Genomic DNA, 26851 nt, shown 5'->3' with positions numbered 1-26851 from the left:
AATAGAATTTATTGAAAACTTGCAATGATTTGATATACCAAATTAAATTTCTCGTCGTGATTAGGTAGGATGAACGTAGAAGTTAGGGCTCTTTCTAGAGCTCCACATAGCCCGAGAACATATATAACCCGTTCAAAGGTATCAAAATTACCTGAGTATCCTCATAGAAATGAGCAATGAGCATGTTCTTAGATTCAAACGCTAATATAAATTCAAACGAACCCTAAAATACCTGCTCTAGCGCTGTGATCTGTGTTAGGGCCTGATATGTCAGGTGTCAATGTCAAGAATCTGGATGCCTGCGGCTGCCTCAAATAATCTACCCTCTTCCACAGCTCTCTTTTTCTTTCCCTCATAATCGTGACTGAAATTCTCACCTGAGGCTTTCCATTTATTTTCCCCCTCCCAAGGTCCTATCTCAGAGGCTTCTGATACCTATGGGGAATACTCCATAGCTACTACATCGCTATACGAAATTGCAGCTAAATCTACCATATTATCGTTACAACTGTCTTCAATACGGGATGATATAGCTTCAAATTCAGATTTAATTTCTCTGAGAACATTTTGCTCTCTCTACTCACTTCAACGGACCTCGGGAATTTCTCACTTCTGCATCCAACTGCCCAAAGCATCAACCAGCAATGTCATTGCTAACGATGCTCTGCGGGTGCCTCACCCGCGGGGAGGATACCCAACTGCCCTCTGAACCCAAGACACCAGGAGTGAATTCTCAGAATCACACTCGCCACGGTATTCACACAGGCCAGTTCATTCTCTCAGCTGAGGGCGGATTCACCCGAGCCTCAACTCCGAATCTGACGGGTTTGCACGGACCCCCGCCCGATGGCTCGGACGATGGGGGCTATGCAAGTGTGGTCCCGCTTCCGCAGTACACTCCGCGCCCGATGAGCATCAACGAAAAGACGCTTGAGTCACACCTACGCGATCCCCCAATATCGTCAGAGACTGGCTTCCAATATGAGAAGGATATCTATGATGGAGATGATACATCAGACAATTCTTCCGATATCTCTTACCCGAGTAGTTATGGTAATACTTCTACTGCAACCAGGGAAACTCCACCGCCTGCTTACTCTCCACGTCAATCGTCTGTGTTTACTCGTTCTCGATCAATCTCTGTGTCTTCCTCTATGGTAGTTCCAATCAATACCCTGCCTTTGGCTCGGGTGCATGATGGGCGAACGTCGGCACCACATTCAGAGGCGGATGATCAATCTATTCGTCGTCACCGAAGGACCTCATGGGAGAGCAGGTGATTGACTTTTAACCTTACGACTGTATGAAAACATACTTGCTTAATTTGTGCTAGCTGCTGGACCGCATGATACTCGAGCTGGACTCGCTTATCACAGCATTTTGCGTTTCTTTTTTGCTCTGCTGCCTCGCCTCTTTTTTTTTTGGTGCGACTCTACATACGATACTACGACTGGGTTAAAGGGATAAAGGGAATATTGGAATCCCTTGGTAATTGGGTTCTTGATCAATTTATTCAAGTGTGCTGGTGGTCAGCATTTGACATAAATATATGGATATATATTGGGTCACTTCGACAGAAAAATTCCATCACTACCGTCAAAATGTTCCAAGGCTGTGAATATCTTAAGAAACAATATTGGAATAATTCATGGATGTCAATGGTAATCAACGCAATAGTACCTGGGTGGTTAGGTAGGTATGGATGGACTGATTAATGTCCATGGTAACCCCTCATCACGTAACCTCCAGGGGTGCCGTTGAAAAAAGGACCCGTTGCGTGATAGCCCTGGGAAGAGTCATCCTTGTCAGGCTATGCTGGTGTATATCCCATCAGGTGGATAGCGTCGCCGGCAATATTCCGCAGGTTGTCAAGGTGTAGGGTAAAGGTGTCCGCGGGATTTCTTCCGGGTAAGATTGATTGCCCAAAAATCTCCATACGCGTCAAGTTGACAGTCTGAAGGTGCCCATTGGTGGGCCGAGGAAAAATTTGCTATCAAGATCAGAAAGTGACTTGAACAGAAATTTAACATACCTTAATATACCAGAGTTTGACTCAGGGTCTTTTGTCCCTGGTCCCATTTCCAGACTTGCATGTTTCCTGCAACTCTGTTTCTAACATGTTTTCGCCATGATATTATCATGACGGTTTGGCATGCTCCCTGGCTTCCATCTAAAAGGAGCTCTTTATCTCGAAGGAGCCGCGGAAATGACTCACTCCACCCAGTCTCGATTGAGAAGGTCGGCAACGTGGTCCGATTAACCCAAAAATACAAATCTGGCTGCATTTTAGATCCTTTGATGAAGTCAATTGTTGTGCCGACGTTGGAACGACAAAGCTCCACCTCCGCTCGACTGAGAAGATTTGCAAATTGCCACTCCATCATCTCGCTGTGTACCCAGCCAATATGGGCATCATGGACCTGAACCGGCATTGTTTTAATTCGGAGCTCAAACTCCGTTGAATTCAGGGTTTGACTAATTCAGATATATTAGCTTAAGATATTATTATAATATCAGGGTTCAACTTACCGGAATCGAAACTCATCGTTGACTTGAGCAAAAACTGTTTCTCCCCAAGATGGTGGTACGTCGGTAAAGAGGTGGTCATGCGACACCGTCAAGCTCAATAATAATCTGACGTACTTTTGGAAGCCCTCAATAGTATCAAATTCGTTCACCGAAAGACTTGTCAAGTAATTGTCATTCAAGTCTTCATCATGGTTCGACTCATGGGGGGGGGGGGGGGTTCAAATACGGATAGGGACATGATGAAAGACGAAGGAAATAGAATTGGAGGGAGCTGGTATAGTTCTAGAAAAGGAAGGTGCAGTAGTTAACTCGTCATGAAATGCTGACTAAAGAATTCCGTAGAGTTAGGCTTCTTCTCCCTTTCAGTTACGACTATACTATGTAGAAATTCCCTGCAGGCTTTCTTCAAGCTACATGGACCTATCGAGTCTCCACCCAGGAGGCCACTGTGGGCTGCCTTCTAGGCCCACAGTACCTAAATAGGCATTACTGTTGATAATATTCTTCTCGTAAGGATTTGGGTACTTGTCCCCGTCAGTGTTCCGTAAAGCCTGAAATCAGGATTTGGTATTCACCAATTGAGCCTAACGTTGGAATAATCTGACCATCCCAGCTCTGGAGGAACTCTCTGGAACATAGGTAACAGTTTTTTTTTTTTTTTTTTTTTTTTGGCTTGGTGTAGAAGTTCCTACATCTGTAGCCCAAGTGATGCTTTTGCGTAGTATATGATTTGTAGGTATATAATGGTAAAAACTGCCATCCAATCATACAATAACAGCCCGGGTGGTCTAGTGGTATGATTCGCGCTTAGGGCAGCAACTCCTAAGCACTCCTGCGCGAGGTCCCGCGTTCGATCCGCGGCTCGGGCCTGTTTATTCTTAAATCCGACATGGTGTAGTGGTTAACATCGTCCTCTTTCACAGGACAGCCCGGGGTTCGATTCCCCGTATCGGAGATTTTTTGCTCTTTAGTTTTTAAACTATTTTGAGATTTATTGTCAGTTGGAGTCGAAATTCTTTCTTGTGTTGTGGGAAGTTGAAGGCGGTCAGTGGATAGTTAGTGACAATATTCAATTACTAATATTACTTAGCTATCTACGGATTTTCTATCCTAACACGGAAGAACCCTAGATGTATTACTTACCTGTGGCTTAATACTGCCTCCAAGTTTCATTTGAATCTTTTTTTTACTCGAAAATATAAAATCATAGTACGGAGTATCATGCCGGTGTTGCGAAGTACTAACGTTTTTCTTTTGTTTTACCAGTGTTGACAGCGAACTACTTTTAATAACTACAGCGTACAACCTTGTAACTAGATGATCGACAAGATCAACGAACCCAATCCTTAGGCTAATTACTGTGCAGATCAGGTCGGACGCCTGATTAACACTCTAGACCATCCATGAAATCTTCTGAGAGGAATTTTCCCTTACATGGGCCCAAGAGACCGGGAAGATGCATATTGTTCCACTCCACTGGTAAAATGGAGTTCTTTATCAAGTAGCGGACATGTCAAATCGGAGCCAGGGATGTAAGGTGTATGGAGTGGACTGATACGAGGATTGCAGTACTTACTAAACTCCACAGCCAGAACCAGGCCCTTCTAGCTAGACCTGGCCTAACATTAGATTGGAAATTACTGCAAAGCAACTGAGTTTTCTCAAGAGAGCATATTCAATTGGTGGTGAGAATCAAGGGAATTGGATATCATTTATGGATTGCTAGGGTAATCTTCGTATCTAGGTATCCTTACAGAGTGGGGAGTGGGACTTAGTTTTTATCTTACGGGATCTATGAAACAGCCCAATCTAACTATACTCATGGATTCAATGGCTGAATTTAACAGACATGGATGAATTCTAGAGGGTTGAGAGCTGCTTACGGGGGACTGGTACTACCTCCGGGCTGTGAGGTTGTCTTGACGATTGGGTCCATGAGATATTGAGCAGCAAAAGTAAAATCATACAGGTAGAACAGTCGGAAAAGACCAGCCCAGATCTTGTTATTTTCTGGGATGATGGACATCATGCATCTCATCATTCATTTGGGACCAACGCCATCAAACTTGAAGGCGTATAATTCATGATTCGTAGTCTATTCGGGAGACCTGCATATTCTGCATCGTTTTGAAGGGAGTCGATAATACAAACTCGGATCTAGCCAATCTGCGCATTGGAGAAGTCCATTTCTGCTGAATATTAGCCCACATCCTCAATATTCGGCAACTAGCCAGATGATAACTCTAACATACCGGGATGCTCGGCCTGGAACTTCTTCAGAAGATCCATCTTCTTCTGTTCATCACTTGTCGGGCCACCGGCTTCCTTCTGTCGCTGGTCATACATCATCTTCTCCACCATAGCGCGGGTCTCTCCGTCAAGATCGCTCAAGCTCGAGTTCTCGGGTGTGATCTTCGTGACGTCGATCTTAGGAGCAGTCTTGACAACATGGGGCCACCACTCCATCTTATTCACCTTGTCAAGGTGCACGCTGACTTCCTTGCCGGGCGGGGTGGGTGTGGTTTCGAGGGTCCAAGAGGATTCATCGACGAGAATAGGATAAGGAAAATCACCCTGAATTATGTGGTCAGTGCCAAGTCACTTTTCTCCGATGATCTGCCAGCGTACCTCGATGATAGGGTCCTGTCCCTTGATGCCAACCTGGATCTTGCTCTTGGTAAGCACGACGACCATGTCGCGGCCCTTGATGTTGGCCGGAATAGGCGCTGTGAGCTCGAGGTCGCGAATAGTCTGGGTCCATTTGTAAGGCAGCTTGGCCTGCTCGGCTTCCTGCTGATCCTTGCGCTCTTGCTCCTTACGATCACGTTCAGCTAATTCTGCCGGGGAGAGGTTCTGTTCAGGATCGGCGGAAGACATGGTGTAGTGTGAAGCGTTGTTGTAGATGTGGGATGTATTTTGCCAAGAAAGGAAAGATGGAAGTTCGAGGAAGCTTGGACTTTAATATGATTGGTCACGCTTATTGATTTCTACTTCAAGTCTATTACTGGGCTAACTATACATTTGAACTAAGTGATAAGATATCGTTATGGTCAATGCTTTATTTGATTTCACTTTGAAAAGAAAAAAGAAAAATCCAATTGCATATATCATTTCTGCCCTTCAAAGGATCATACGATAACCGCGCTATACGCGTCTCACATTCTCCACTCCTTGCGTCACAGAAGACTGGTCTATTAGTTATGACATATCTCTATCTATCGTATCTTGACCCAGAAATCAAACTTCAAAGGAGCGAATGGTATCCACTTAACTTGATTGATCGACACCTTACAACGCTACGGAACTGCTGTCAACTTAGCACTTGTCCGGCGATGGCACTAACGCTGGGCACCAAAATACACATGCTCTTTCAAGCCTGTAGATGTAGGTCACACCGCTGCGACAATAGCATTGTGAGAGGCTGGCTGAAATGCAGTTTGAAACCCTTCAATGTGCTCTCTCGTATGTGTTTCGTATGCGGCCCCAAGCTCCCGGTATTGGAAAAAGCAAAGAGATGAAAATGGAGAAGATGTAAGCCGAGAATTATTTTGGCAGCTGGATTGAAAGCTGCCTAATGTGCCTAAATACGCCCACGAGTGTACATTAAAGACAGCTCTCCGGTTAATCATACGTGCAGTATCGGATCTACGAATGAAATATGTCGAATCCGACGTCCGAGATCTTTAGATCTTAGAGGACAGGACAAAGAACTTGTAAAATTGTTAATTGGTCGGCTATAAAATCGATACAGCTGGCCCAGCGTAATTGTGGCTGTATAATTCCAAATTCATATCCCTGCTCTAGCCAGAACGAACCAATGAAACAGAAACTCCAAAATGAATGTTATCCTTTCCCATACCTTTGCTTAACCCATGCAAACCAAAAAATAGAAACAGAGAAGAAAAAAGAAAATATAAGCACGAAAAGAAAGGTTCCGTATATATTCCGAGTGGAGCAAGACGGGAAAAAAGAATGGAGAATGGATCAATTCATTTCCTTCTTGGCCGCCCGTCGTTCATCCTCAAGTCTCTCTTGCTCTAAGATATTATTAGCTGATGATTTTGATCACCTTCCAAGGTTGGAAGGCGTGTTGTATTGTATATCGTACCTCTGATTCTGGCAATCTGTCGGTCGGTATCTTCTCTCATCTTTGCCCATTTTTGCTGGTAGAATTCAACACAGTGAACACCTTTGCGATCCTCCTCAACTCTGGGCTTTTCGGCTTTGACGATTGGGTCCATGGTGGATGATGGATGATGGATGATGGATGATGGATGATGGATGATAGATGACGGATGATGGATGATGGAAGGTGGATGGTGGATGGTTGATAGTTGATGGTTGATGATAGATGTATGAGGTGTGTGAGTCGAGAAGACGATAATAGTTTAGACTTCAAAGATTATCAGAATCCTTGTTCAGTGTAGATTTGAATGCTTAGAAAATAGAAAAAGCTTTGAGGTATAAGGAACCCCCTTTATATAGTCGAAAGGCAAGTACAAAGGAAAGTACGTAGATGATGAAATAACTAATAAATCAAAAACAAAAATAAATAATGATAAATTACAGGTTTTCAAGACACTGGTCACGAGCCACAAATCATACAATTAGTAATTTTTGCTTTCTAGATTGTACACAATAGACTCACCGTCTCTTTTTAACCCCCTGGATTCATTCCCGACCCGGCACTACGGTCCGTTGAACCTCTACCTAATCACTCTTGATCCCGAAAGCCCGAGATATGTACTGTGATTTTGACCATCGTCTAGTTATGGGCTAAACTATTCATCTAAAGTATGAATATTTCGAAAGAAACATTGACCTACCATCGTTCAAGACTGATCTGTGGGTAGGTACTCCTTATCTATACATCACACACTCCACTTCAAGTTTGAACTTCAGAACCTGGAAACACCGGGGCAAGTTGGTGCCCGGGTGCCCAGGTGTGAGTATTTTAGCACAGCCACACTGATCCAAGCTCCAAGAGTCCCTTCCCCACTTAGCGTATAGGATGCCAGTCAGTTCTGTACCAATCGGGGACACTACAAGCTTCCGTGCCAACCGATCTGAATTAACGAAAGTTGGGATCCAAACAGGATTGTGGGCTAATTGGTCCATGTGGAGAAAGCTACTCCGTAGAGTACAAGTTAAAGGTCCAAGATAAAAAGAGAGAGATACATAGAGAAGAAAAATGTGGAGTCAGCTAGTATGAATGAATTCAAGCCTGATCGCCGATCTACATAGACAGTGATACGATCTACACCGCCAATAAGACCCTGCACAATTGGGGCGTTGCATTTCCTTCTGTTTTTCTTTTACTTCTCTTTTTTTTTACTAAATCCACCCCACGTGGTTGCATGCCGCAAGGTCGCCGTTGACTCCAGTCTTGACCACATCACTCTATGCCCAGGTGGGACCAGTCACCAGATACGTTGAGACACGTACTCGAGCTTGCCGCTCTGTCACTTTGCAGCCTCATGCTTCTTTTTTACATCTTTGTTGACAGCTGGTAAGTGACGCGACACCGGCCCGGCTCTACCCCGGTTAATAGAATCTGTCGATCAGAGCCCAAAGAGTTATTATTATACTGCTCAATAGTCGGATTCACGGAGTTAGAGATCTGAATAAGGTTTTAAGGAACAGGTTCGGAATCTCTAATTTCTAGATTTACGGTTTGGTGATTGATTCGATGGAGTACATAGGATTACACTCTCCAATCACCTGGTTCTGTTGTAAATCGAACTAGGTACGAACCATCCCAAGATTCTCTTTGTCCTTAGAGTATTAGATACATTGAATCTCCATCTGAACTACTTAGGCATATATCAGAAGCAATACTACCTGTTTGAGATTAGGCACAATTAATCGGTGAACAGCAAAGCTTCCCTCATCAGACCCCCACAACACCAACCCTAACCTCAAGAAAAAGTCAACGGCCCGGAAATATGATCATCGAACCTAAATCCAAAATGCTAGAATACTAACTGATAAAAATACCAGAATAAACTCGAAACACACGTGTCGTCATACAAGCGGATGTAGAAGCTGTCCTATTCTTCAAGTGGGAAAGATCTTTTTTTTTTTTTTAAAAAAAAGGGACTTTTGCACGCTAGGGAGGTGAGCCGAAGCACAGCTCACGGCCCTAGCGTCGGTGCAGATGTTCATATTTGACCAAGGTAAAAGAAAAAAAAGCATAGATGATACATGGCCAGCTGAAGTGAGAAGGTACACGGGAGCTGCGCTTTGCAGCATCTGATTTTCGGGTGAGGGGATATGTTCGTGTATTTCCTTCACCGACCATCCTATGCACCCCGTCGCCCAATACACCGGATCTTCATGCTTAGAGTCGGGTCGGTTTCGTATTACCAGGCAGTTATTTGGTCGGAAAGCTTGGACCACTAGTGAGTCAGTGACTGCAATATATTCTTTCGAGATGGTACTTTCTTAGTCTTACGAATATCTCGGTTAATAAGAGATGTAGGAGTATGGAAAACTCCACCCCTGCTACCTGAACTGAATGTCAAGGTTGCCTTACCCTAGTAGGTATCCTGGGTGCTTTGGATATCATTTGAGTTGGAAATTCTACGTCACGTTAGGATATCGAGTCATGAGTATACGTTGAAAGCTTGAGGTTCGATTCATTAACTCCAAACAAGCAAAGCTCACCAAATTACAAAATGAGCAGGTCAGAATCGAGTCACATACGCCTATGAGACATGGATAATAAGGCAACCTTGAAACTACCTACTTTTGCAAGGACCCTCTTCACGTACTCCTTTCCAAGACTCTTCTTCCTCAATACGCAATTTTCGATCTGCATTTGGGCAATATTCCCTGTCATAACTAGGTACCACTCCAAATAAGGAGCTACCCCCGCGAATATCATATTGCTTTTTTGATTACCAGCACCGGCCTTGGGCACAGATCACACACTCGGACTTTGGTCACAATAGGGGAAAGCTCATAGCCAATGCCATACACAGGGGTCGTAATAAGGAAGAGATACGCACCTGCCAGAAACGGACACGATGAAGTACCAAATCTTGAACTTTAGCTTGATATTTCTGAGGTTCGGACCGTCCCATACCATTGTATGGCTCTCTTAATATGGTTTAGTTCCGATAAGATGGATTAGATGACTAGTTAAAATCTCCAATCAGCGATACTTTCAATGATCTGACAGGCTGTTAGCCAATCATTTTTTAGCGCCCAGGCAGATCCATGGATCTAATCACCTCATCGCAGCTTCGTGATATGTGAAGCATGCATGATATATGTCATGTGATGGTCAGAGCCCTCAGACTATCTACCTTGGAAGTGATGGACAATGCGGAGTAGCTCCGTAGAAGTCTAATTCATGTATGACATAATTTGTGTTTTTATAGGGTCAAACGGGAGATCCTTAGAACATGGAACAAGGTTGCAAGTCACTATCAATGCCTCGATAATGACATCAACATGATAAAGCAAGATACTTCTCAATATATTCCGGCATTCGGCTAGGTCAAAAGTTCACCTGAAGAGATATTAGCGAAAATCGGAGTAATGTGCTAGAGATATTCGGTAACAAATAAGAAGCCTCAGATTATATATGGGGCAGACGATTGTGGAATGAAAATAGAAGACCGCTGGGTTGGTGCCTGCATCCATTGATTAGCCATGTCGTCAGAGTGACTCGCTTGATGTAACTTGCAACTTGTAAGCTCGCTACTCTAAGCATTTCTGCAGTCTTGGTTTTGTTTGAAAGGAGGGGTCGATGGAATTAGAAAAAACGTCCGAGATATTACCTGCTATATCTCTAGTTGCTGCATGATATTCTGTTGAGGTATGTGCTTGATAGGGGTGAATACGAGGTGGTGATTCACTTTGCATGTGTAAGGATGGACTTAATATGCAAGGGTGTCAGAAAAAAGAAATTATGCGGAGAAAAGGGTAATTAGGATGGATGCAGAAGCATGATATGATGGCTGTTTTACTTAGGTATTAAGATATCCGGCAAATGAGAGACGGTGCTCATCTTTATCATACCTATCTAGCCCTAAATGGCTCACTAATAGCCAGAGAGGAGCTTCGAAAGGCTGCTGGCTTACTATGTGGCGTGCAGATAATAGTGGCACAGGAAATATTGCATTTGAGATCTTTATGTCTAAGTATGACTGGCTACTCCGTATCTGGTCTGTCCATCCCGAGGTCACGCCCAATTTTGAAAGCAAAATCCCTGAACCACATGACGAGGTGTATGTGGTATGATTGTTGCGGTCACACTAGGTTGATATGTTGGCCCCCGAAAGACTCACTAGTGCCATGAGAAAGAATTTAATTTGTTGCTAGCCAATAATCTCTATCAATGCTTTGGAGACGGCATTTGACTTCTGCTTCTGGTTTATGATGTCAAAGGGCAGCCGTAGATCAAACATGAATGAACATATTAGCAGCTTTTCCGATGAAACATGTATAGAGTCGTGAAGGGATGACTGTAAAGGCAAAAGGGCTGTGATCCAGTCCACCATCGGGCGGATGACCGCTCACTGTCTCATTCACATCTCAGTCTATTGGGTGTCTCTCTTGCTGATCATTCATTTGAGAGTGGCAAGCTGCTGTATATCAGAATTTGGATTTCTGAAACGCTGCACCACAGTATTTCAGATGATATGGGGGATAGGGTGAACAGCCATGATATCAATATGGGAATTATGATGGCTTTCATGAAGAGTATTCCAAGATTAGGTGGCTCAGATGAGAACGAATGCTGGTACCCACAGACTCTTTAAGTGCACTCAGATAACCACCAGAAGAGTGTGAGGGATTTCACTGCTCTACCAGTGCTTCCTTTCGGAGTTGGTACTATAATAGAGACCAAACTCTACCGAGCTTTTCATTGATGTAAATAGAGCTCCGTTTCCATGCCAGATGTCTGTTTTCAAGAGGATGAAATCCACAGGTGATGTGCTTTCTATTGTGGCAATAGTAGGAAAAGAGAGCTGGAGATAAAAGTGTGTGTTGGAAGGAGAGAACACTTCAGCATTTGAAGTGATTGAAAGTGAAATGATAGTTGAAGTTGAGGTGAAATCAAAGTCGATGCACTTTGTAAATATTTTGTCTAGCCTCGAGAAACCAGCCCATAACCCTCATTAGGAGACTGTGCTACGAAGGTTGTATTATCCATCCTATCTGAACATGCTGTTGTGGTTAGTTTAGTCTAGCGCTCCCATAAGTTGCTCTTCGGTCAACTCGGTAAAGTCATGATCATATGGTTTTTACTGATCTTAATCCATACTTATTTGATTAAAAAGCCCGAACGCTTTTATGGACATGTTTCTCTCCTTTGGCCTGGCTCTCCACAAGTCCCACACCCGTGTTGATTACATTGAGGGGCCTGCAAAGTTGAAGGGCCCTAGCCTACATGATGAACAATTTGCTTCAACCACACTGTATTCTTCTCCTACAAGTGACTACATTTTCGGGTTCTCCGAGGCCTATATTCCTCCAGGACGGTAGCTTGCGTTCCTTCCACTTCTGTTGGCTTAGAACTCACCCTCCTGCGTCGCATCTTCTTCCATTTCGACCCGGAAGTCTCGGTGGGACGCGAAGTAAGCCATGAAATTGATAATCTTCATGAGTACCTACTGTCTTTTGAATGGCTTTTCGGTATGCATCGAGTGACGATATCCTATCATTGACAGAAGTAATTCCTATATCCCGCGTACCGAGGATTGAACATGCTTTGGGCGGTGTCCAATATCACTTGTACAATTTGATACTGATATACCTTAGACGGTGCATCTTTGCCTTTGAACTGACCAAGAATGTGGAAATCAACTTAATAAAGGTTGTCGAGGACACGTTGCAAGAACTTCTCATCAATCATTTCAACATCTTTAGTCACGGTGGTGATGATCGTATCTGACATACACACAGGAGTGATTAGCACGCTTTATGAAACGAAAATTAGGCAGGATATACTAGTGACTCACCATAGTGAAGGATCCATAGCCACAATTGGCTCACCACCGAAATTTGGGTTTCTTCAATCGTTGCCCTTTTCTATCTCGTGTCTTTGGGTCTCGGTCACTCCATATATCTGACCTTCTTGCGATTGTTGTGGAACAGTACCTGTACGCCACAACCGACACCCCGGTTTCCGTCACGACGGAACTAGCAGATAAGATAGCATATCTCTAACACTGAGGACCCCGTCTTTATGTATTAAATGATTAGAATACGGTTTTCAAGTTGTAAAATACCATTTAGGTTTTTTTGGTTGATGCCTGAATCTTAACTTTTGATCCTTATTTTTTTTTTTTTTTTCAAATTTCCCGGGGTCAACAAATTTATTGAACTTGTCTTCACCTTACTTCCAGTGACTACCCTCGTTTTAGACCAGTGATCAGCACAATGCCTATCACTGATCCTACTGTTCGTGACTTCATTCAAAATGTGCAACCACCACAAGTCACCCCTCAGCGCTCTCACGACCCCTCCAACAATATGAAGCGTAGCGATCCCTTCCAATTTGGATCCCGATACCTCGAGCAGGGCGATAATGTGTTTGAATTTAATGCTTGGGACCATGTTGAACCCGATGACGAGTTCAAAGCTTTTGCCGAGGGCCAGTATGAGAAGCAGCGCTCAGCACCTGTCTCTGAATTCGACCAGAACCGCTTCAACAACGACCCGGCCAAATGGTGGAATTTGTTCTATAAGAATAATACCTCCAACTTTTTCAAGGACCGTAAATGGCTTCGCCAGGAGTTTCCGGTCTTGGCAGATGTGACACAGAAGGATGCTGGCCCTCAGGTTGTTCTGGAGGTTGGCGCGGGTGCAGGCAACACTGCCTTCCCACTGATCCAGAACAATGAGAATGACCAGTTGATGGTACATGCTTGTGACTTTTCCAAGTATGCTGTACAGGTTATGCGGGACAGCGAACATTACGATACCAAGCATATGGTCGCCGATGTCTGGGACGCTGCTTCTGTCCCCACTGAGGAGGTCGATTCTTTACCTCCTGGTCTGACAGAGGGCTCTGTCGATGTCGTTATTCTTATTTTTATCTTCTCTGCGTTGAATCCTAAGCAGTGGGATCATGCTATTCGCAATATTTACCGCCTACTTAAGCCTGGTGGCCGTGTCTTGTTCCGTGATTACGGCCGTGGGGACTTGGCTCAAGTGCGCTTCAAGAAGGGCCGCTATATGGAGGAGAATTTTTACGTTAGAGGCGATGGTACCCGCGTCTACTTCTTCGATAAGGAGGAGTTGGTCCAAATGTGGAGTCGCTGGACACCAGAGAACGGCCTACAGATCGATCTGGAAAAGACCGAGGAGGAGTCTCAAAATAAAATTGCAAATGGTGTTTTCAATGTTGTGCATATTGGCATTGACCGGCGACTACTGGTCAATCGCCAAACTAAGTTGAAGATGTATCGCTGCTGGATGCAGGGCCACTTCCAGAAACATGGTGGTGCCATTGCTGCCAAGGCAGAGACTAGCGAGTGAACTTGTTGAAAAATTATGATACCCAAAAGAAATTTTCAGTTCTTTACCACCATATGCTTCTGGCTAGCGGTACTCAGTTTTGCATTGGCCGAGTGAATCTCCAGCCACAACAGGAGATCATAGCATTCAACTTCGATGTCATACAACCAGCACTGTTTTGCCTTGTACGCTGATAGTGATTTCCGATGTGAAGGCGATCGATTCCAAATATATGGATCAGAGGAATCCAGGGGAGTCGAGAGCCAAAGACCACGTGGATGTTTCAGGTGTCAACCACTAGCAGGCTGTCCATACCACTATGTAATCAATGAAATATAGTAACTACGATTTAACATTGCCGCTGACATAAGAGTCTTGAAAGTTGTTGATAAGCCGTGGTTGGGAATGCTGATTTTGAACGATTGACGGTGAATAAACGTGATATATTTTCTTGCTTTCGCCCTCATTCTGCCAAAATTGATAGAAATTTCCAAGTCGACATGGATTATAAAGAATCGATGATCATGGTCGAGGTCAAACACATGTCCTATCGGATATCATTTCGACAGTGACCTTTATATATCGGGAACTGTAGGTCATATTTCATGGAAGGTTTAGTTGAGCTTTAGGAGAGAAGATAACATAGGCACATTAATTCCAGTGCATTTCTTCGAACTATGTTCTTAAATCGCGATACCTAGATATCTTTTCCAAGGTTAGATGTTGACCGAGAGATGGATAGATATTCTTCGAGTAGAGGCCAGAAGTTGGATCAGCTCACAGCAATCCTAGGAAAAGGATGTCGGCTTTATTTTATCATTAAGGCACTCGTAATGATGCTGATTCGCCATTATATTGGGGATATATTTCTTCCGAAAGGGGATCCAAGTTGTCACCCAGAGAAGATGATCAAATCTGAAAAGTACTTTTGATATCTTATTTTGAAATAAGATATCTCGGTAAAAGTGAGGATAGAATAAGATAATTGGATTTCTGGGGGATCTGATATCTATTGAACGGGTCTACAGTTGACCTTGGAAGTCCAAAGTAGAAAATCGAAGTCGACTCAAGGCAAATGGAAGATGAAAACAAACCAGATTCTTCTCCAAGTAATAAGATAAACCAAAGCACTTGATGAAAAAAGAGTAGGGAACACCATACCTAGGTAGTAACGAACTATGAAGACATCGATAATTTTCTAGGTAGACTTGGATATAATTAGGGCCTTGCTGAAAATAGACCAGCATGTCTCGCAGTACTACTACTCCTTATGACTTTTCTGCGGACTTTGTTCAGTTGACTCAGATGACTTTTAGGAATTCAAAGCAAACCGAAAGTAAGACTAAATATAACAGTAAATAGTAATAAATACAAGGAACTAGTGGCACTGTGCTGTTTGAAGTAAAAGAAACTCTAGAGCAAGCAAAGACGAGTCTTGAATTCTCCAAAATCCGACGAAAAGAAAAGGAATTTGAAAAGGTAAGAAAGAAAGATAAAAGAACAACTCCGTCTATGTCTAAAAAGAGATAAAAGCTATGTATATTTATTGAATGCCACCGATGTAGAATTTGCGGATTGAAAAGAAAGTTTGTCTAGGGGTTTTTTTTTTTAGATCTTGTCGTTTACCTGTCTCCATTTATCATGCTTATATGCCATAGAAAGGAAACGAAGAGATCATACGAAGTCCACCAAGTCTTGAACTATCATTTTATGACAGCAAACCGGGACATTCGCCTGCGGCACGCAGAAAAGCGCCTGTGAAAAGATCCTGCATAGCGTGGTAGTGAAAGAGGATACCTCCCAGGACTGCCAAATGCCAGATGTTGTGGCTGCCGCCAACGTAATCGAACAGACCGGGCTTCCACCGTTCGGGGATCTTGGAGGCGTAGATGCAAGCACCAACAAAGTAAACCATGATACTCTTCATGACGGGGGCATAGAAGTAGGTGCACCATTCAAAGCCACGAGTCCATGATAGTTGGGCAATGGGAGCGAAGCCAGTCAAGGCTAGAGTGACAAAGAAGCCGACACGGGCCCAAGCCATGTCGTGACGGTTGAATGTGGGGTGCCAGGGGAGGATGACACCACCGATACCCAGAGTCATGGTCAGGAGCATATAGGTCCAGCGCGAGACCGGCTCACAGTAGAAAGCGGTGTACTCAGTCGTCATGATCGAAGCGGCAACCAGCATTGAGATACCGGTGTAGTCGACGCAGGCGAAACGCTCCATCAGGGATTGGGAGGCGATGCTGTTCATGGTGTGCCAGATGGTACTGCAGACGAGGCATTTGCATGCAGCGAAGAAAAAGACGGCGGCGATCGTCACATCTGTGTTTGTGCTCATGCTGAAGTTGGTGTGAAGGGGATAGAAATAGAAGGCAATGGCGAGGACAATGATGAGGCCGATGACATGGGACCAGATGTTGACCATTTCATTAGAGAAATGGAAAGCGGACGACACACATTCCACCTTGGAATGTGTGAATCGGTATCCCCGCACTATGTGGGGATTAACCCGCCAAGGATCGGGAAGATCGTGATAGGTGATCAAACGGTTCTTCTGGGCCAAAGCAAGTGCAGATTCAATATTCTCAAGGACTGTGTCACGAGCATGGCGCGCTCGCTCCATTGCCTCGTCCACAATTTCTTGGGCATGTACCATTGTTGAATCCACAGCCTTCCACCCATCATCCAAGGTTCCAGATAGACCACGGCTACGGACGGTGTGTGCTCGAGACTCAAGTTCCGACAAGAACGACTCCATCAGGCGAACTCCGACATGTGCCTTTTGTTCGAGGGTTTCCTTGGTCGCCATCGCTTCGTTGTATCGATCCTCCAGAGTCTCCACCAATATCTTGGCACTTCTCTTGCCGCTACCCATGATTTCACCCGATGCGACAGAACACCGGTCTCTCACGGCCTCCAAAGCCGCATAGCCCCGCTTTAGACTGGCATCGATCGGACCCATGTGAGATTTGCGGTATTGTTCGATCCAGTGCATACGCCGTTCAAGTTCAGCAAGGAAGAGTTCGACCTGAACTATAGTTAGATCCAAATTCTAACATTGATTCCCGGAGAAAAATTGGAAACCTTACCCGAAGGAAGACGGTGTCTGGATCTGAGTAGTCGCATGATAGTTTCCTAGGGGCATGATTGGAGTGTCTCCGCCGATCTTTCAGAGAAATTTCCTCGGCTTCTGCGGGGGTTGAGATGGAGGACGAGATCGCCTCAGGATGGGATTCGACCGTCATAGAGGATACTGAGCAGGCCATTCTAGCCCGTAAATATAAAGTGAGAGTCAAGTAGTAGAGGTGTGCAGGAACCAGCGGACCCGGGGGTATCCGGGGTGAGACTCGGGTCTGGATAGATAGAAATGAGGGAAAGCACCGAGAGGACTCAAGAGAAGGATTCTGTTAGGGCGGAGTCTATATACACATAATGTAAAGTGTAAGGTGGGGTGGAAGAGGAAAAGGAAGAGAAAGAAAAAAGAGGAAGAGAAAGAGGAAGGTGGTGAAAGTAGAATTAGGCGAAAGTTGATTTCCCCAACCATCTGCGGCCGAGCATTCACATGGGCATCTGATTGATGGATCTTCCACTATCCCCTACTAACCCTCTTCTCCACTTAATCCGACTTTAATCCCTTTAGTTTTTCCCCCTTCCCAAGGTACCTTTCGCCACGAACGCCACCCATCTACCAACGTCAAACGTTAAGATGGCTATCGGCGAAATTGTCACCGAGGATTCGCTGTTACCAGTCCTGAATGCGAGCACCGAAACCCTCCTTCAGTGTCAGCATCTTCTGACCCTGCTTAATCCCGCCGGTGCCCCCGAGCCCTCCCAGCTCCACGAATTTTCGCTCGGCGTCGCAAAGCAACAGAAAGTGCTCATTTCTTTACTGTCGCAGCTTCGTGGTAAAAACCGCGACGCCATCCACAGTGTGCGCGAGACAAAACAGGCTACTGCTGAAGCCCGTCAGGAAATCGACCGTCTGCACCTTCAACTACAGAACTTGTATTATGAACAGAAACACCTGACCGGCGAAATCGCTGCGTGTGACGCTTATGAGTAAGTCCAAATCATGCGCTCGCTATTTGGGGATAGCCAACTAACTCTACTCTCCACCTGAAGTCACAAGTACCGTTTGCTGCCCTTGATTCCCGTCGAAGAGTTCCTTCAGATATTTCCCGAGCATGAGCAGACTAGTGAACATGATCTGATGATTGCCCGAATTAGCCACGAACATGCTGAACGGGAAAAACTCGAACAAGGCCGTCAGGAGTTGTTGAAGCGCAAACAGGCGCTTATTGCCGAGAACAAGAAACGCAAAGATGACCTCGCCAGCTTGGACAAGGATCTTGAAAAGTTCATTGATGTTCGCTACCTTCATCACTTGATTTATGGGTTCTTACTAATTTATTCCTATCATCCAGGCTGCCAAACCGATCCAGAAGATTTTCGAGAAGGAATACTAGGGAATCCATTCAGATTGTTTCAAAGGTTTGGTCGATTATGACCACCGCATTAATTCGGCGTTATTTGGACAGGATACCCATTTGATTTAGTGTAATAGGACATCAAAATATACTTATTTTGTCCGAACCTAGTTGCATCGCTCATTGAGTAGAGAACGCTGTGGATAATTTAGAAAAAAAGGTAATACCCAGGTAAAAAAGACATCGACATAGAAAATGTCATCATCGAACTATGCATGATTCCTCCAATATTGCGTTCATAAATCAAAAACTCACTCAGGGAGGGGTCCCTCCATTTTGCGAAAGTTGATCTACTCTAGTTGCACTCAATGCGGCAGAGCCACCTGGTCCCTTCTCCGCCTTCATCTTCCCCAAACACCAACACTCCTCCACTCAGGTCTGGTCTGGGCTGATCTTGATTTAGAATACAAAGCATGTCCCCGACATGACCGACACAAAGGGAGAAGGATCTGTGGCTTTGACCGCATCACCCCCAACATCTAGCGCCCAGCGCGTCCCACCCCCGAGACACCAGAGGCCATTCAAACACGATTCAGGGTGATCGCGGCTTTTTGGGCTGTGATCGTCTTTCTGGGATTTCCAATATGGTGGCAGACAACCTCAATCTACAGGGCACATCTGCCAATCCAGGATATGGTGGACTGGGCTGATGGCAAGGTATGGCTTCTCCCTAATACCAATAAATAATTGGGCAGCTCACTGACTACTCCAGGCTTGTCGTCCTGTCTTCCCTCTCGAGATCCATGTCGCTACACCAGCAATGCAATTGTCTGAATCTCAGCATCTTCTCCGCACAACACAGCATTCCCTCGACGATCTCAACGAGTTCGCCGCTCACCACCTCCGGCTTAAATTAGCGAACTACACCGGTTCTTCGACCGTACAAAATGGCGAATATATCTCAGACAGTGTCCACAATGGAGCTTTCGAGGGAGGGGATATCGCATTAACTGTTCGCGTTCTCCCCGAGGAGGGCCTGTCTGCCCCCAGATCTGAATTGCATTCGGATACTACTCAGCTTGATATATTCTACCCCCCAAGCCAGGTCCCTGCGCCGTCTTCTTCCAGCCCACCCCTCTCCGCGTACATTGCAGAAGAACTTCAGCGACTTTACGGGGAGGAAAAAGCCACTATTGCTTACATCCTCTCGGGAGAAACTACCGGACTTGATTCGGTCCCCCCTCAACTAGCAGAGAGTATCGGCCGACGGTTGCGCCGCTCGATGAAGTACGCGGATACCTATCATTTATCATTTTCTTTATTCACGCCAGGCCCTCAGCCCTCATCCTGGGATATTGAAGCTGCTGTTCAGGAGTACCTAAGTCCTCTCCTCCATGCATTTGCTCCTATTAGCAACTTTACCGTCGATACCCAAGTCCAGCTGTATGCGACATTTTCCCCCATGGCACCACCACCTGTCTACGATGAGACTGAAGCGGCATGGACTCTGAAGAAAGAGGATCTAAGTGCATTCATCAACGCTGCCGAGTGGCCACTGAATCCTAGTATTGGCAGCGGACCTACTCTCAACTTCATTCTCTATGTCCCGGATCCGTCGCAGGCGCCGCTGGTTGTTAAAGAGAATCGGGCCTCTAGCTGGATTGTTCCGCAATGGGGTGGCGTGTTTCTTCTCAATCCATCACTTGCCCAAACCGAAGGAGACACTATCAAAACCAACCCTGACCATCTTTCTCATGAATCATTGAGGCCTGCATTCATGACATTCTCCCACCAACTATTAACCCTACTTGGCACCCCTACAACTCCATCCTCTCTGCCTCTTCGCCTGCAAACACTGATCCGTGTTCGGGCTGCCGCTCTTCTCCTTTCTGCCTCATCTACCATGGGCTCTCTTGCCCGTCTCACAGAATCTCTCCCATCCATCCCCATCCCTGCTACCGTAGCAACCTCAGTCTCTACGACTCTCTCACATCTTTCTGCTACTTGCTCCCACCTTCGTGAGGGCCAATTCGAAGCTGGACTAGCCACGGCTCGAATCGCAGAAAAAGAGGCTGAGCGCAGCTTCTTCGAGAAGAGTATGGTCGGCCAGGCGTACTTCCCAGATGAGCACAAGGTTGCTGTGTATCTACCACTGCTAGGACCCATTGGCGTTCCCTTAGCCGTGGGTTTATTGAAAGAACTGAAACGAATTGTTGCATCGTGGAAAGCCCAAAGGCGCTCCACATAGACCAGTTACAGTTACAGTCACAGTCACAGCATCGTTGTCTAATTATAGAAGCTATCGTGTAAATCATCATGTAAATCAATATTTCTATACTCAATCGAATATGCTAATTTTGAATTAGACCTATGGAATATGCAAGTCCAATGACTCCTGAAAAGCATGCGCCAACCGATAAATATGCTTGCCTCAATTAATTAGAAATCCCCTACTCGAACTCACACAGATAAATGTCTGCCTCAAATAGACGCCTCCGTCACCTTGACCGTAGGAGGAGGCTTTTTTTCATTCTTTCCGCTGTCTTGAGTCTTGCCCAGCTGCATAAAGTCTGAGAAGGTTGTATCCGGTCGAGCAATGGAACTAGGATACGGCTCGGGCCCGAGAAACTTTCGTGACTGCGCGAATGCTGCTCCAGGCGGGGTGTACACCTTGATACTCTCAGTGCTGGGTTGGCGCTGTCGAGGGGGTGTAACAGGGTTTGCAGCCATAGGAAGCGGTGGGACCTGTTTATCCAGCTCTGGGATTCCAGAGAAAAGACTTCGCACTCGGGTTCGCACAGAGTGAGAGGATCTTCCCCCGAGTGAACTGCGTCTGGTCGGTGTTGGACGGAGGATAAATGGGCGGAGGAGGAAGTCCGAGCGGTAGGAGGTATCTTCTGACGATATTGGGTTGGAAATACGCAGTCGTTGGGACCAGTGGTGTGTCTGGTTTGGATCTTTCTCTTGAAGTTCTTTCTTCAAGGCACGGCGACGAAGACACGTGGAGATTAGGAGGGCGAGAATGACACCGAAGATAGCCCCTGGGAAAAAGCCTGCTGCTACAGCTTTGCTTGGGAATGATGGGCAGGAGGTGATGGTACTTGAGTTTGTTGAATTTTCAGAGGCGGAGACTGAAGGCGCAGAAATCGGAACGAAAGTCGCACCAATGATCCCTGTTGAGGTTGTTTTTGAGGTCGCTTCTGTGGTTGTTTGTGTGCTTGAAGTCTTTTTGTTCAAGACACAGGTACTTTCACCTTGGCAGGTGTATCCGAATGGACAGCAGGCGTCTCCACATGTCGTAAGAGAGTCGCCCAGCTTCGTAGTGTGGATAGGGCTTTTGGGATGGGCAGTCACATTCTGCTCCTGGATATCACATATTATCGGTGAGATGTAGTCGCAGGTAGAGCCGGATGGACAGCAGATGGCCGAGCTGTCATCGTCCAGGGATATACATGTGGAGGAAGAAGGGCAGCAGAATGTGTCCGGCAACTTGCTGCTACATGATTTATACGAGCTTGGGCAGTTTGAGTCTCTTGAGAATAGTTCAAAAGGCCCATGTGCGTAGCTTGACTCGATAAAAGTAATGAGAATCAATAGCAAAATAGTCATCTGTCTAGAGACATAACGCGTAGTCGGTGTTGCCATTCTAGCGTGAATATCTCAATTTTGAGACTGTTGAGACGACAATACAGTTATGAGATGAAAAGAGAGGGAAGAACAATCGACTCCAGGTCGATATGCACTTTCAAAATAACAAACACAGATATTGCCAGTAGAAAGAATGATGGGTTGACAAAGGAGAAAAGAAAAAAACTAGACGATAATAGGATTTACCGGATGGAACTAAAGTGACAATGGAACTATGAAGGCAAAGTATTTCAGGCCCAAAGAAGCTATTATAGGCGCCGAGCTTCTATAAAAGGAGTCTGGGGTTTCAAGTTGGACAATATGATCTTAGCTTGGCCATCACCCGAGCACTAAACCGGATCCTGTGTAACAGGCTATGTTGCAGAAATGGCAATCTCTGCAGCTGCAGTAATGTTTGAAGTGTAGATCAATAGCTCGGCGCTTAAAATGTTGGTCGATATAGAAGTAGTTATATGTCTTCTAATTGGTCGGGTTATGTAATATACGCTACACTCAATGAGGAAGTCTTATGTCGGAAAGGAAATTCTTCGAGGCTTCAATTGCAGGCGTATTAATTCCACCTTTAAATACATTATGTTTAGCCGACTTGTCCGGCCGGGCGCTTTGCGCGCGGCTTCGCTCTCTCAGGTATGATATACTCTTTTACCGGCCTCAATTCCTCGCCCGTTGCAGGAACTGATCGCGTTACTTTGCAGACAACTACCTCCGCCCTCTCACGCTTCCAGGTCCGTGGCCTTCACGCCATCCCTCAATTACAGCATGATGCTACTTTCCGAAAGGATGGTATCTCGGAATTCATGTCTCCGGAGGCCTTTAACTTTGCCTGGACCGATTACCAGACCCATCTCGTGGACAAGCTGAACCTGTTGACAGAAGGTAAGTTCCGGCTTCCTTGAGGAGTTACCTCCGAGCTCTTGAAGACAGGTTACCTGAGACTTCGATGCGAATGGAATTGGAATCTCATACTCTCTTTTCTCATAGACACCGTGGATGCGAACACCAAGCCCGGAGATTTGCTGGTCAAGTACTCCAAGCGCCCGGAGATGGCCTCTGTCTTCAACTATGCCTCAATGGCTCACAACAACCACTTTTTCTTCAACTGCCTGGTAAGCTCAACAATTGGCTTGCTTCTTCACACCGCACCATTTCAACTTGACTGATTTTCTTCCGCAGGCCCCAACTCGCACTGAGATCCCCGAGAAGTTCGCTATGAGCATCGTCGACACCTGCTCCTCCGTGGAATCCCTGAAGTTGGACTTCCTAGCCACCGCCAACGCCATGTTCGGCCCCGGCTTCGTCTGGCTCGCCAAGAACCTTGAGCGCGAGGGCCTGTTGCAGATCTTCTGTACCTATAACGCGGGCTCGCCCTACCCGGCTGCCCACGCCCGGCGGCAATCTGTCGACATGGCCACCGCATCACCCGCAGCAACCGGAAACCAATTCGCCGGCTCGATGGGCGCACACGCACAGAACCAGAAAGCCCTCGCACCCGGCGCGGTCGACCTGCAGCCCATCCTGTGTGTCAACACCTGGGAGCATGCGTGGATGATGGACTACGGTATCCGTGGAAAGGAAGAGTACTTGGAGCGCTGGTGGAACCGAATTGACTGGGAAGTTGTCCTGCACAACCACGATGCCGTTGGCACCTTGAGGTCTGCGCGGAGTTCGATTGCCCGTAGATTTTAAGGCGGCATGATATAACATTGGAAGCGAAGCCCTTGTCTGGATAATCTGTACTATATACTATCATGTTCTTTTCTTTTGGTGCATTTAACTTCTGAATTATGTTGAAATTGTACAGTCGGTTCCAAAGAAATGATCCGGATGTAGGTTTCAGGTTCATCTTATATAGCGATGAAAAGATATTACCGCTGATGGAGGCTTGTCAGTGAGAACATAATAACTGACTAACTAAGCGGGATTCATATATGACTAATCAATATAGTGCCGAACAACCTAGTTGACTGCTGTCGAAATAGAGTTGTTAGAAAGTGGTATATCTGAAAGATGTAAATATTCCAAATTCAGATGTTTTTCTCTTTAATTTATATAGTCAAATATGCCGAGGTTGTTCAATGTCACGGTCCTGTAGTGTAGCGGTTAGCACGCCAGATTTTGAGAAATCAAAAACCTTCTGGAATCCTGGGATCGAATCCCAGCCGGACCTGATCTTTACGTTTTTTTTTTTTGGGCTTCTGTGCTTATTTCTCCCAATTTCAACAACCATCAAAATTAACAAAAACAAGCTGAGTGCTATACCAATATCTGTACATTTATCTACACGTTCTTCAACCTTCTATCTACATCGTATAAGGTTGAGGTTGAGATAAAGGAACCTTGTAAGATACAAAACAACCCTGGAGCATTATATAGCTCTTTATACATTAAGTGGGATACTTTGTATACTCTACAGACCCTTACCATGCATCTCCTGAATACGTTTCTCAAACGCCTCAATCATGATCCCAGCCATCTGCCCCTCAACTGTACTCATAACAGTAGCATGCAACGGGTTCCGGAACTCGAATTTCACCTCAAGAGTCACCATAGTCTGCGGTCCGCTAGACGCATTCTCAGGAGAAACGGTCACCAACTCCCACCGAGTAGAGAGGTACTCAAAAATACCCTCGTTAGCGCCAGGGAACAATCCACTTAGTCCAGACTTACTGCTTACAGCAGCCTGACCCGATGCCGATTCTGCATACTTCGCGCCGCTGCGTGCTTCGACTACCCCGGTAGCTGGGTCACAGTCTACGCGTGACGTGAAAGTCTCGCTCAGCGGGCCGTAGCCGATAGTCAAGAAGGCTTGGGTTGGATAACCGGTTTCAGGGTCTCGGGCTGTGACAGTTGATGCGGTGAGGAAGGGGAGGAATTGCGAGTATGATTCCACAGAGGAGATTACTTTGAACAGTACGGCTGGTTTGTAGGGCAGTGTGCGGTTTGCGGTCAGGACGCGCTTAAGAGAGTTGTTGCCGTTGTTGTTGCCATTGGGGAGGAGAGATGCGAGGGATGAGAGATTGAATTCTCTGCGGGTGGTGTATGTGTTTCCTTTTGCTTTTAATTGTAGTTCTGGGTGCCGTTGTGTTGTGCTGATTGTTCGTGGTGTTACTGGTCCGCGCTGTGGGATTTGGGGCTTTGGCGGGAACGCGCTTGTATGACTTGAAAGTCGCAGAGTTCGGACTAGACGCATGGAGGGGATTGGTAGGCTTCAGAGGGAATTGTGGTTAAAGTTGCGATGAAGATGTCTAGATTATGGAACAACCTTGGAAAAATCGCCGTTCCGCGGATCGGCACTTGCAGCCGCGGCTAAGTAATATCAATACTGTCTAGGTAACACATTACGGTTCATTCTATAAGCTTCTGCCTCTATAATTTATACGATTCTATTAGACCAGGTCAGTCCCTATTCCAGAGCCTACTGATACTTACCGGGTACCGAATTGGCTCACTAGACAATTACCAAAGCGTAGAAGATATCTAGATGCCTATACTGGATACTTGGGGTGTGAGAATTTAGGTCAGAATGAAGTATCGCGATACGAGCTAGTGCTTATGAGTTTTGCACGGCTGAAACTCCTGTTCATCAAAGGTACTCCCTAGTTCCAATTCATACTGCTCCCCGGGGGCGAAAAGATTCGTTATATCCGACAATGGATACCTAGGTAAGTATTTGGATGTTCAAGTCACGCAATCGACAGAAGATCGCAACCTATTTAGAAGTCAGCATGCCTGCAGAAGTACTATATCAATATCAGCCCCAAGTTCGATACTTGTGCCGTCGGCAATAAATAGAAAATTGGCAAAGGGATAAAGCCTCTAAGATTTCCTGTAGACTATCTAGAAGTCCACTCTTTTTGACCAAAAATGCTCTTTGGAATTCTACTACAAGGCCTTTTCATATTCTTGGTGTTAGCCACTTCTCTACCCTCAAGAAACATCCAACCTATCGAGAAGCGTACTTCTCCCCAGATAAAAGGATACGACAGCTTACAAAGGACTCAGATCAAAGATGGACTCACCGATGCCCTCACAATGGCGAAGACTGTTCTAACCGCTGATGATGCCTCTGTGGACAATATCTTGAAGAAATACTTCCCAATCGCCGACAAGTCTAAGATTGTTGGTGAGTCTTATAATGCGTTCTTAATCTCATATCAGAGCTAATCAGTTTCTAGGTGTGTTCGAAAAGATTACAGGTGGGGAGTCGATGGAATATGAGGGCGCCGCTATACTCCGTCGCCTAACCATCGCTGATGACGACGAGGATATAACAGAAGAAGAAAGAGAAGACGAAGGAGTCCTTCTGAACTATAAGAGTATGAACGCGATTATGGTTCTCTTCCCGTATGCATTCGAGAAGGGTGGAATCGATAAAGGCTACACTGGCGTCGCTGCCGTGACCTGCCAAACTATTGGGAATCAACTGAGCGAGAGTATGGAAACAACAGGATCCGTGATCTTGCATGAGTTTATGCATTGGCATTACTTAACAGTTCCGCCGTTGAGTACTGAGGCAGATGATCTTGATAATGGTTATGGTCCCTATAACGTGAGGTATACGGTTCCTCGGGATCAGGCCATCAAGAACGCTGATAGCTTCACCTGGTTCGCGATTGAGACTTTTTGGACAAAGCACTGTAGCCATGAGTTTGAAGACCCCGATAATTGTTTGGAGTATGAATAGTCGATAGCATGTTATATATTGAGTGAAAATTATCGACAACTTTATACAAGTTCTTCTAGAGGCAAGGAAATGTACCGTTCAT

At 45.6% G+C, this 26851-nt stretch overlaps 13 protein-coding genes across 13 annotated transcripts; 7 read left to right on the top strand and 6 right to left on the bottom strand.

Moving 5' to 3' along the window:
* Positions 1-644: 644 nt before the first annotated feature.
* N7495_006736 (uncharacterized protein) lies at positions 645-1280 on the top strand (the record flags this gene model as incomplete). Its single annotated transcript, XM_057209387.1, has 1 exon — positions 645-1280. The coding sequence occupies one exon, from the start codon at positions 645-647 to the stop codon at positions 1278-1280; it is 636 nt and encodes a 211-aa protein (XP_057063161.1).
* Positions 1281-1810: 530 nt separating this feature from the next.
* Positions 1811-2432, bottom strand: N7495_006735 (uncharacterized protein; the record flags this gene model as incomplete). Its single annotated transcript, XM_057209386.1, has 2 exons — positions 1811-1990; positions 2043-2432. 2 exons carry the CDS (start codon positions 2430-2432, stop codon positions 1811-1813), a joined length of 570 nt encoding a protein of 189 aa, XP_057063160.1.
* Positions 2433-4686: 2254 nt separating this feature from the next.
* N7495_006734 (NudC domain-containing protein) lies at positions 4687-5406 on the bottom strand (the record flags this gene model as incomplete). Its single annotated transcript, XM_057209385.1, has 3 exons — positions 4687-4718; positions 4782-5103; positions 5158-5406. 3 exons carry the CDS (start codon positions 5404-5406, stop codon positions 4687-4689), a joined length of 603 nt encoding a protein of 200 aa, XP_057063159.1.
* A 1107-nt stretch (positions 5407-6513) lies between these two features.
* On the bottom strand, positions 6514-6770 carry N7495_006733 (uncharacterized protein; the record flags this gene model as incomplete). Its single annotated transcript, XM_057209384.1, has 2 exons — positions 6514-6566; positions 6638-6770. The coding sequence occupies 2 exons, from the start codon at positions 6768-6770 to the stop codon at positions 6514-6516; spliced, it is 186 nt and encodes a 61-aa protein (XP_057063158.1).
* Positions 6771-11706: 4936 nt separating this feature from the next.
* On the top strand, positions 11707-12027 carry N7495_006732 (uncharacterized protein; the record flags this gene model as incomplete). Its single annotated transcript, XM_057209383.1, has 2 exons — positions 11707-11717; positions 11823-12027. 2 exons carry the CDS (start codon positions 11707-11709, stop codon positions 12025-12027), a joined length of 216 nt encoding a protein of 71 aa, XP_057063157.1.
* Positions 12028-12924: 897 nt separating this feature from the next.
* N7495_006731 (tRNA(Thr) (cytosine(32)-N(3))-methyltransferase) lies at positions 12925-14025 on the top strand (the record flags this gene model as incomplete). Its single annotated transcript, XM_057209382.1, has 1 exon — positions 12925-14025. The coding sequence occupies one exon, from the start codon at positions 12925-12927 to the stop codon at positions 14023-14025; it is 1101 nt and encodes a 366-aa protein (XP_057063156.1).
* Positions 14026-15712: 1687 nt separating this feature from the next.
* On the bottom strand, positions 15713-17276 carry N7495_006730 (hemolysin III family protein; the record flags this gene model as incomplete). The annotated part of the gene is made up of 2 exons (XM_057209381.1): positions 15713-17038; positions 17100-17276. 2 exons carry the CDS (start codon positions 17274-17276, stop codon positions 15713-15715), a joined length of 1503 nt encoding a protein of 500 aa, XP_057063155.1.
* Positions 17277-17716: 440 nt separating this feature from the next.
* Positions 17717-18476, top strand: N7495_006729 (uncharacterized protein; the record flags this gene model as incomplete). Its single annotated transcript, XM_057209380.1, has 3 exons — positions 17717-18069; positions 18133-18376; positions 18435-18476. 3 exons carry the CDS (start codon positions 17717-17719, stop codon positions 18474-18476), a joined length of 639 nt encoding a protein of 212 aa, XP_057063154.1.
* A 445-nt stretch (positions 18477-18921) lies between these two features.
* PIG-S (GPI-anchored transamidase GPI17) lies at positions 18922-20685 on the top strand (the record flags this gene model as incomplete). Its single annotated transcript, XM_057209379.1, has 3 exons — positions 18922-19034; positions 19109-19154; positions 19210-20685. The coding sequence occupies 3 exons, from the start codon at positions 18922-18924 to the stop codon at positions 20683-20685; spliced, it is 1635 nt and encodes a 544-aa protein (XP_057063153.1).
* Positions 20686-20918: 233 nt separating this feature from the next.
* On the bottom strand, positions 20919-22082 carry N7495_006727 (uncharacterized protein; the record flags this gene model as incomplete). The annotated part of the gene is made up of 1 exon (XM_057209378.1): positions 20919-22082. One exon carries the CDS (start codon positions 22080-22082, stop codon positions 20919-20921), a length of 1164 nt encoding a protein of 387 aa, XP_057063152.1.
* A 576-nt stretch (positions 22083-22658) lies between these two features.
* On the top strand, positions 22659-23771 carry sod4 (mitochondrial 37S ribosomal protein mS42; the record flags this gene model as incomplete). The annotated part of the gene is made up of 4 exons (XM_057209377.1): positions 22659-22712; positions 22781-22961; positions 23067-23191; positions 23259-23771. The coding sequence occupies 4 exons, from the start codon at positions 22659-22661 to the stop codon at positions 23769-23771; spliced, it is 873 nt and encodes a 290-aa protein (XP_057063151.1).
* Positions 23772-24492: 721 nt separating this feature from the next.
* N7495_006725 (ubiquinone-binding COQ10-like protein) lies at positions 24493-25275 on the bottom strand (the record flags this gene model as incomplete). Its single annotated transcript, XM_057209376.1, has 1 exon — positions 24493-25275. The coding sequence occupies one exon, from the start codon at positions 25273-25275 to the stop codon at positions 24493-24495; it is 783 nt and encodes a 260-aa protein (XP_057063150.1).
* A 674-nt stretch (positions 25276-25949) lies between these two features.
* N7495_006724 (uncharacterized protein) lies at positions 25950-26769 on the top strand (the record flags this gene model as incomplete). The annotated part of the gene is made up of 2 exons (XM_057209375.1): positions 25950-26208; positions 26261-26769. The coding sequence occupies 2 exons, from the start codon at positions 25950-25952 to the stop codon at positions 26767-26769; spliced, it is 768 nt and encodes a 255-aa protein (XP_057063149.1).
* Between the last annotated feature and the right edge of the window lie 82 nt (positions 26770-26851).

Source organism: Penicillium taxi, assembly GCF_028828555.1.
Source record: "Penicillium taxi strain IBT 34144 chromosome Unknown utg000004l_segment0_segment0, whole genome shotgun sequence".
In the NCBI taxonomy this organism is placed as follows: Eukaryota; Fungi; Ascomycota; class Eurotiomycetes; order Eurotiales; family Aspergillaceae; genus Penicillium; species Penicillium taxi.
Note: the sequence above shows the minus strand (reverse complement) of the source record. Positions and strands in the feature narration are given on the sequence as shown.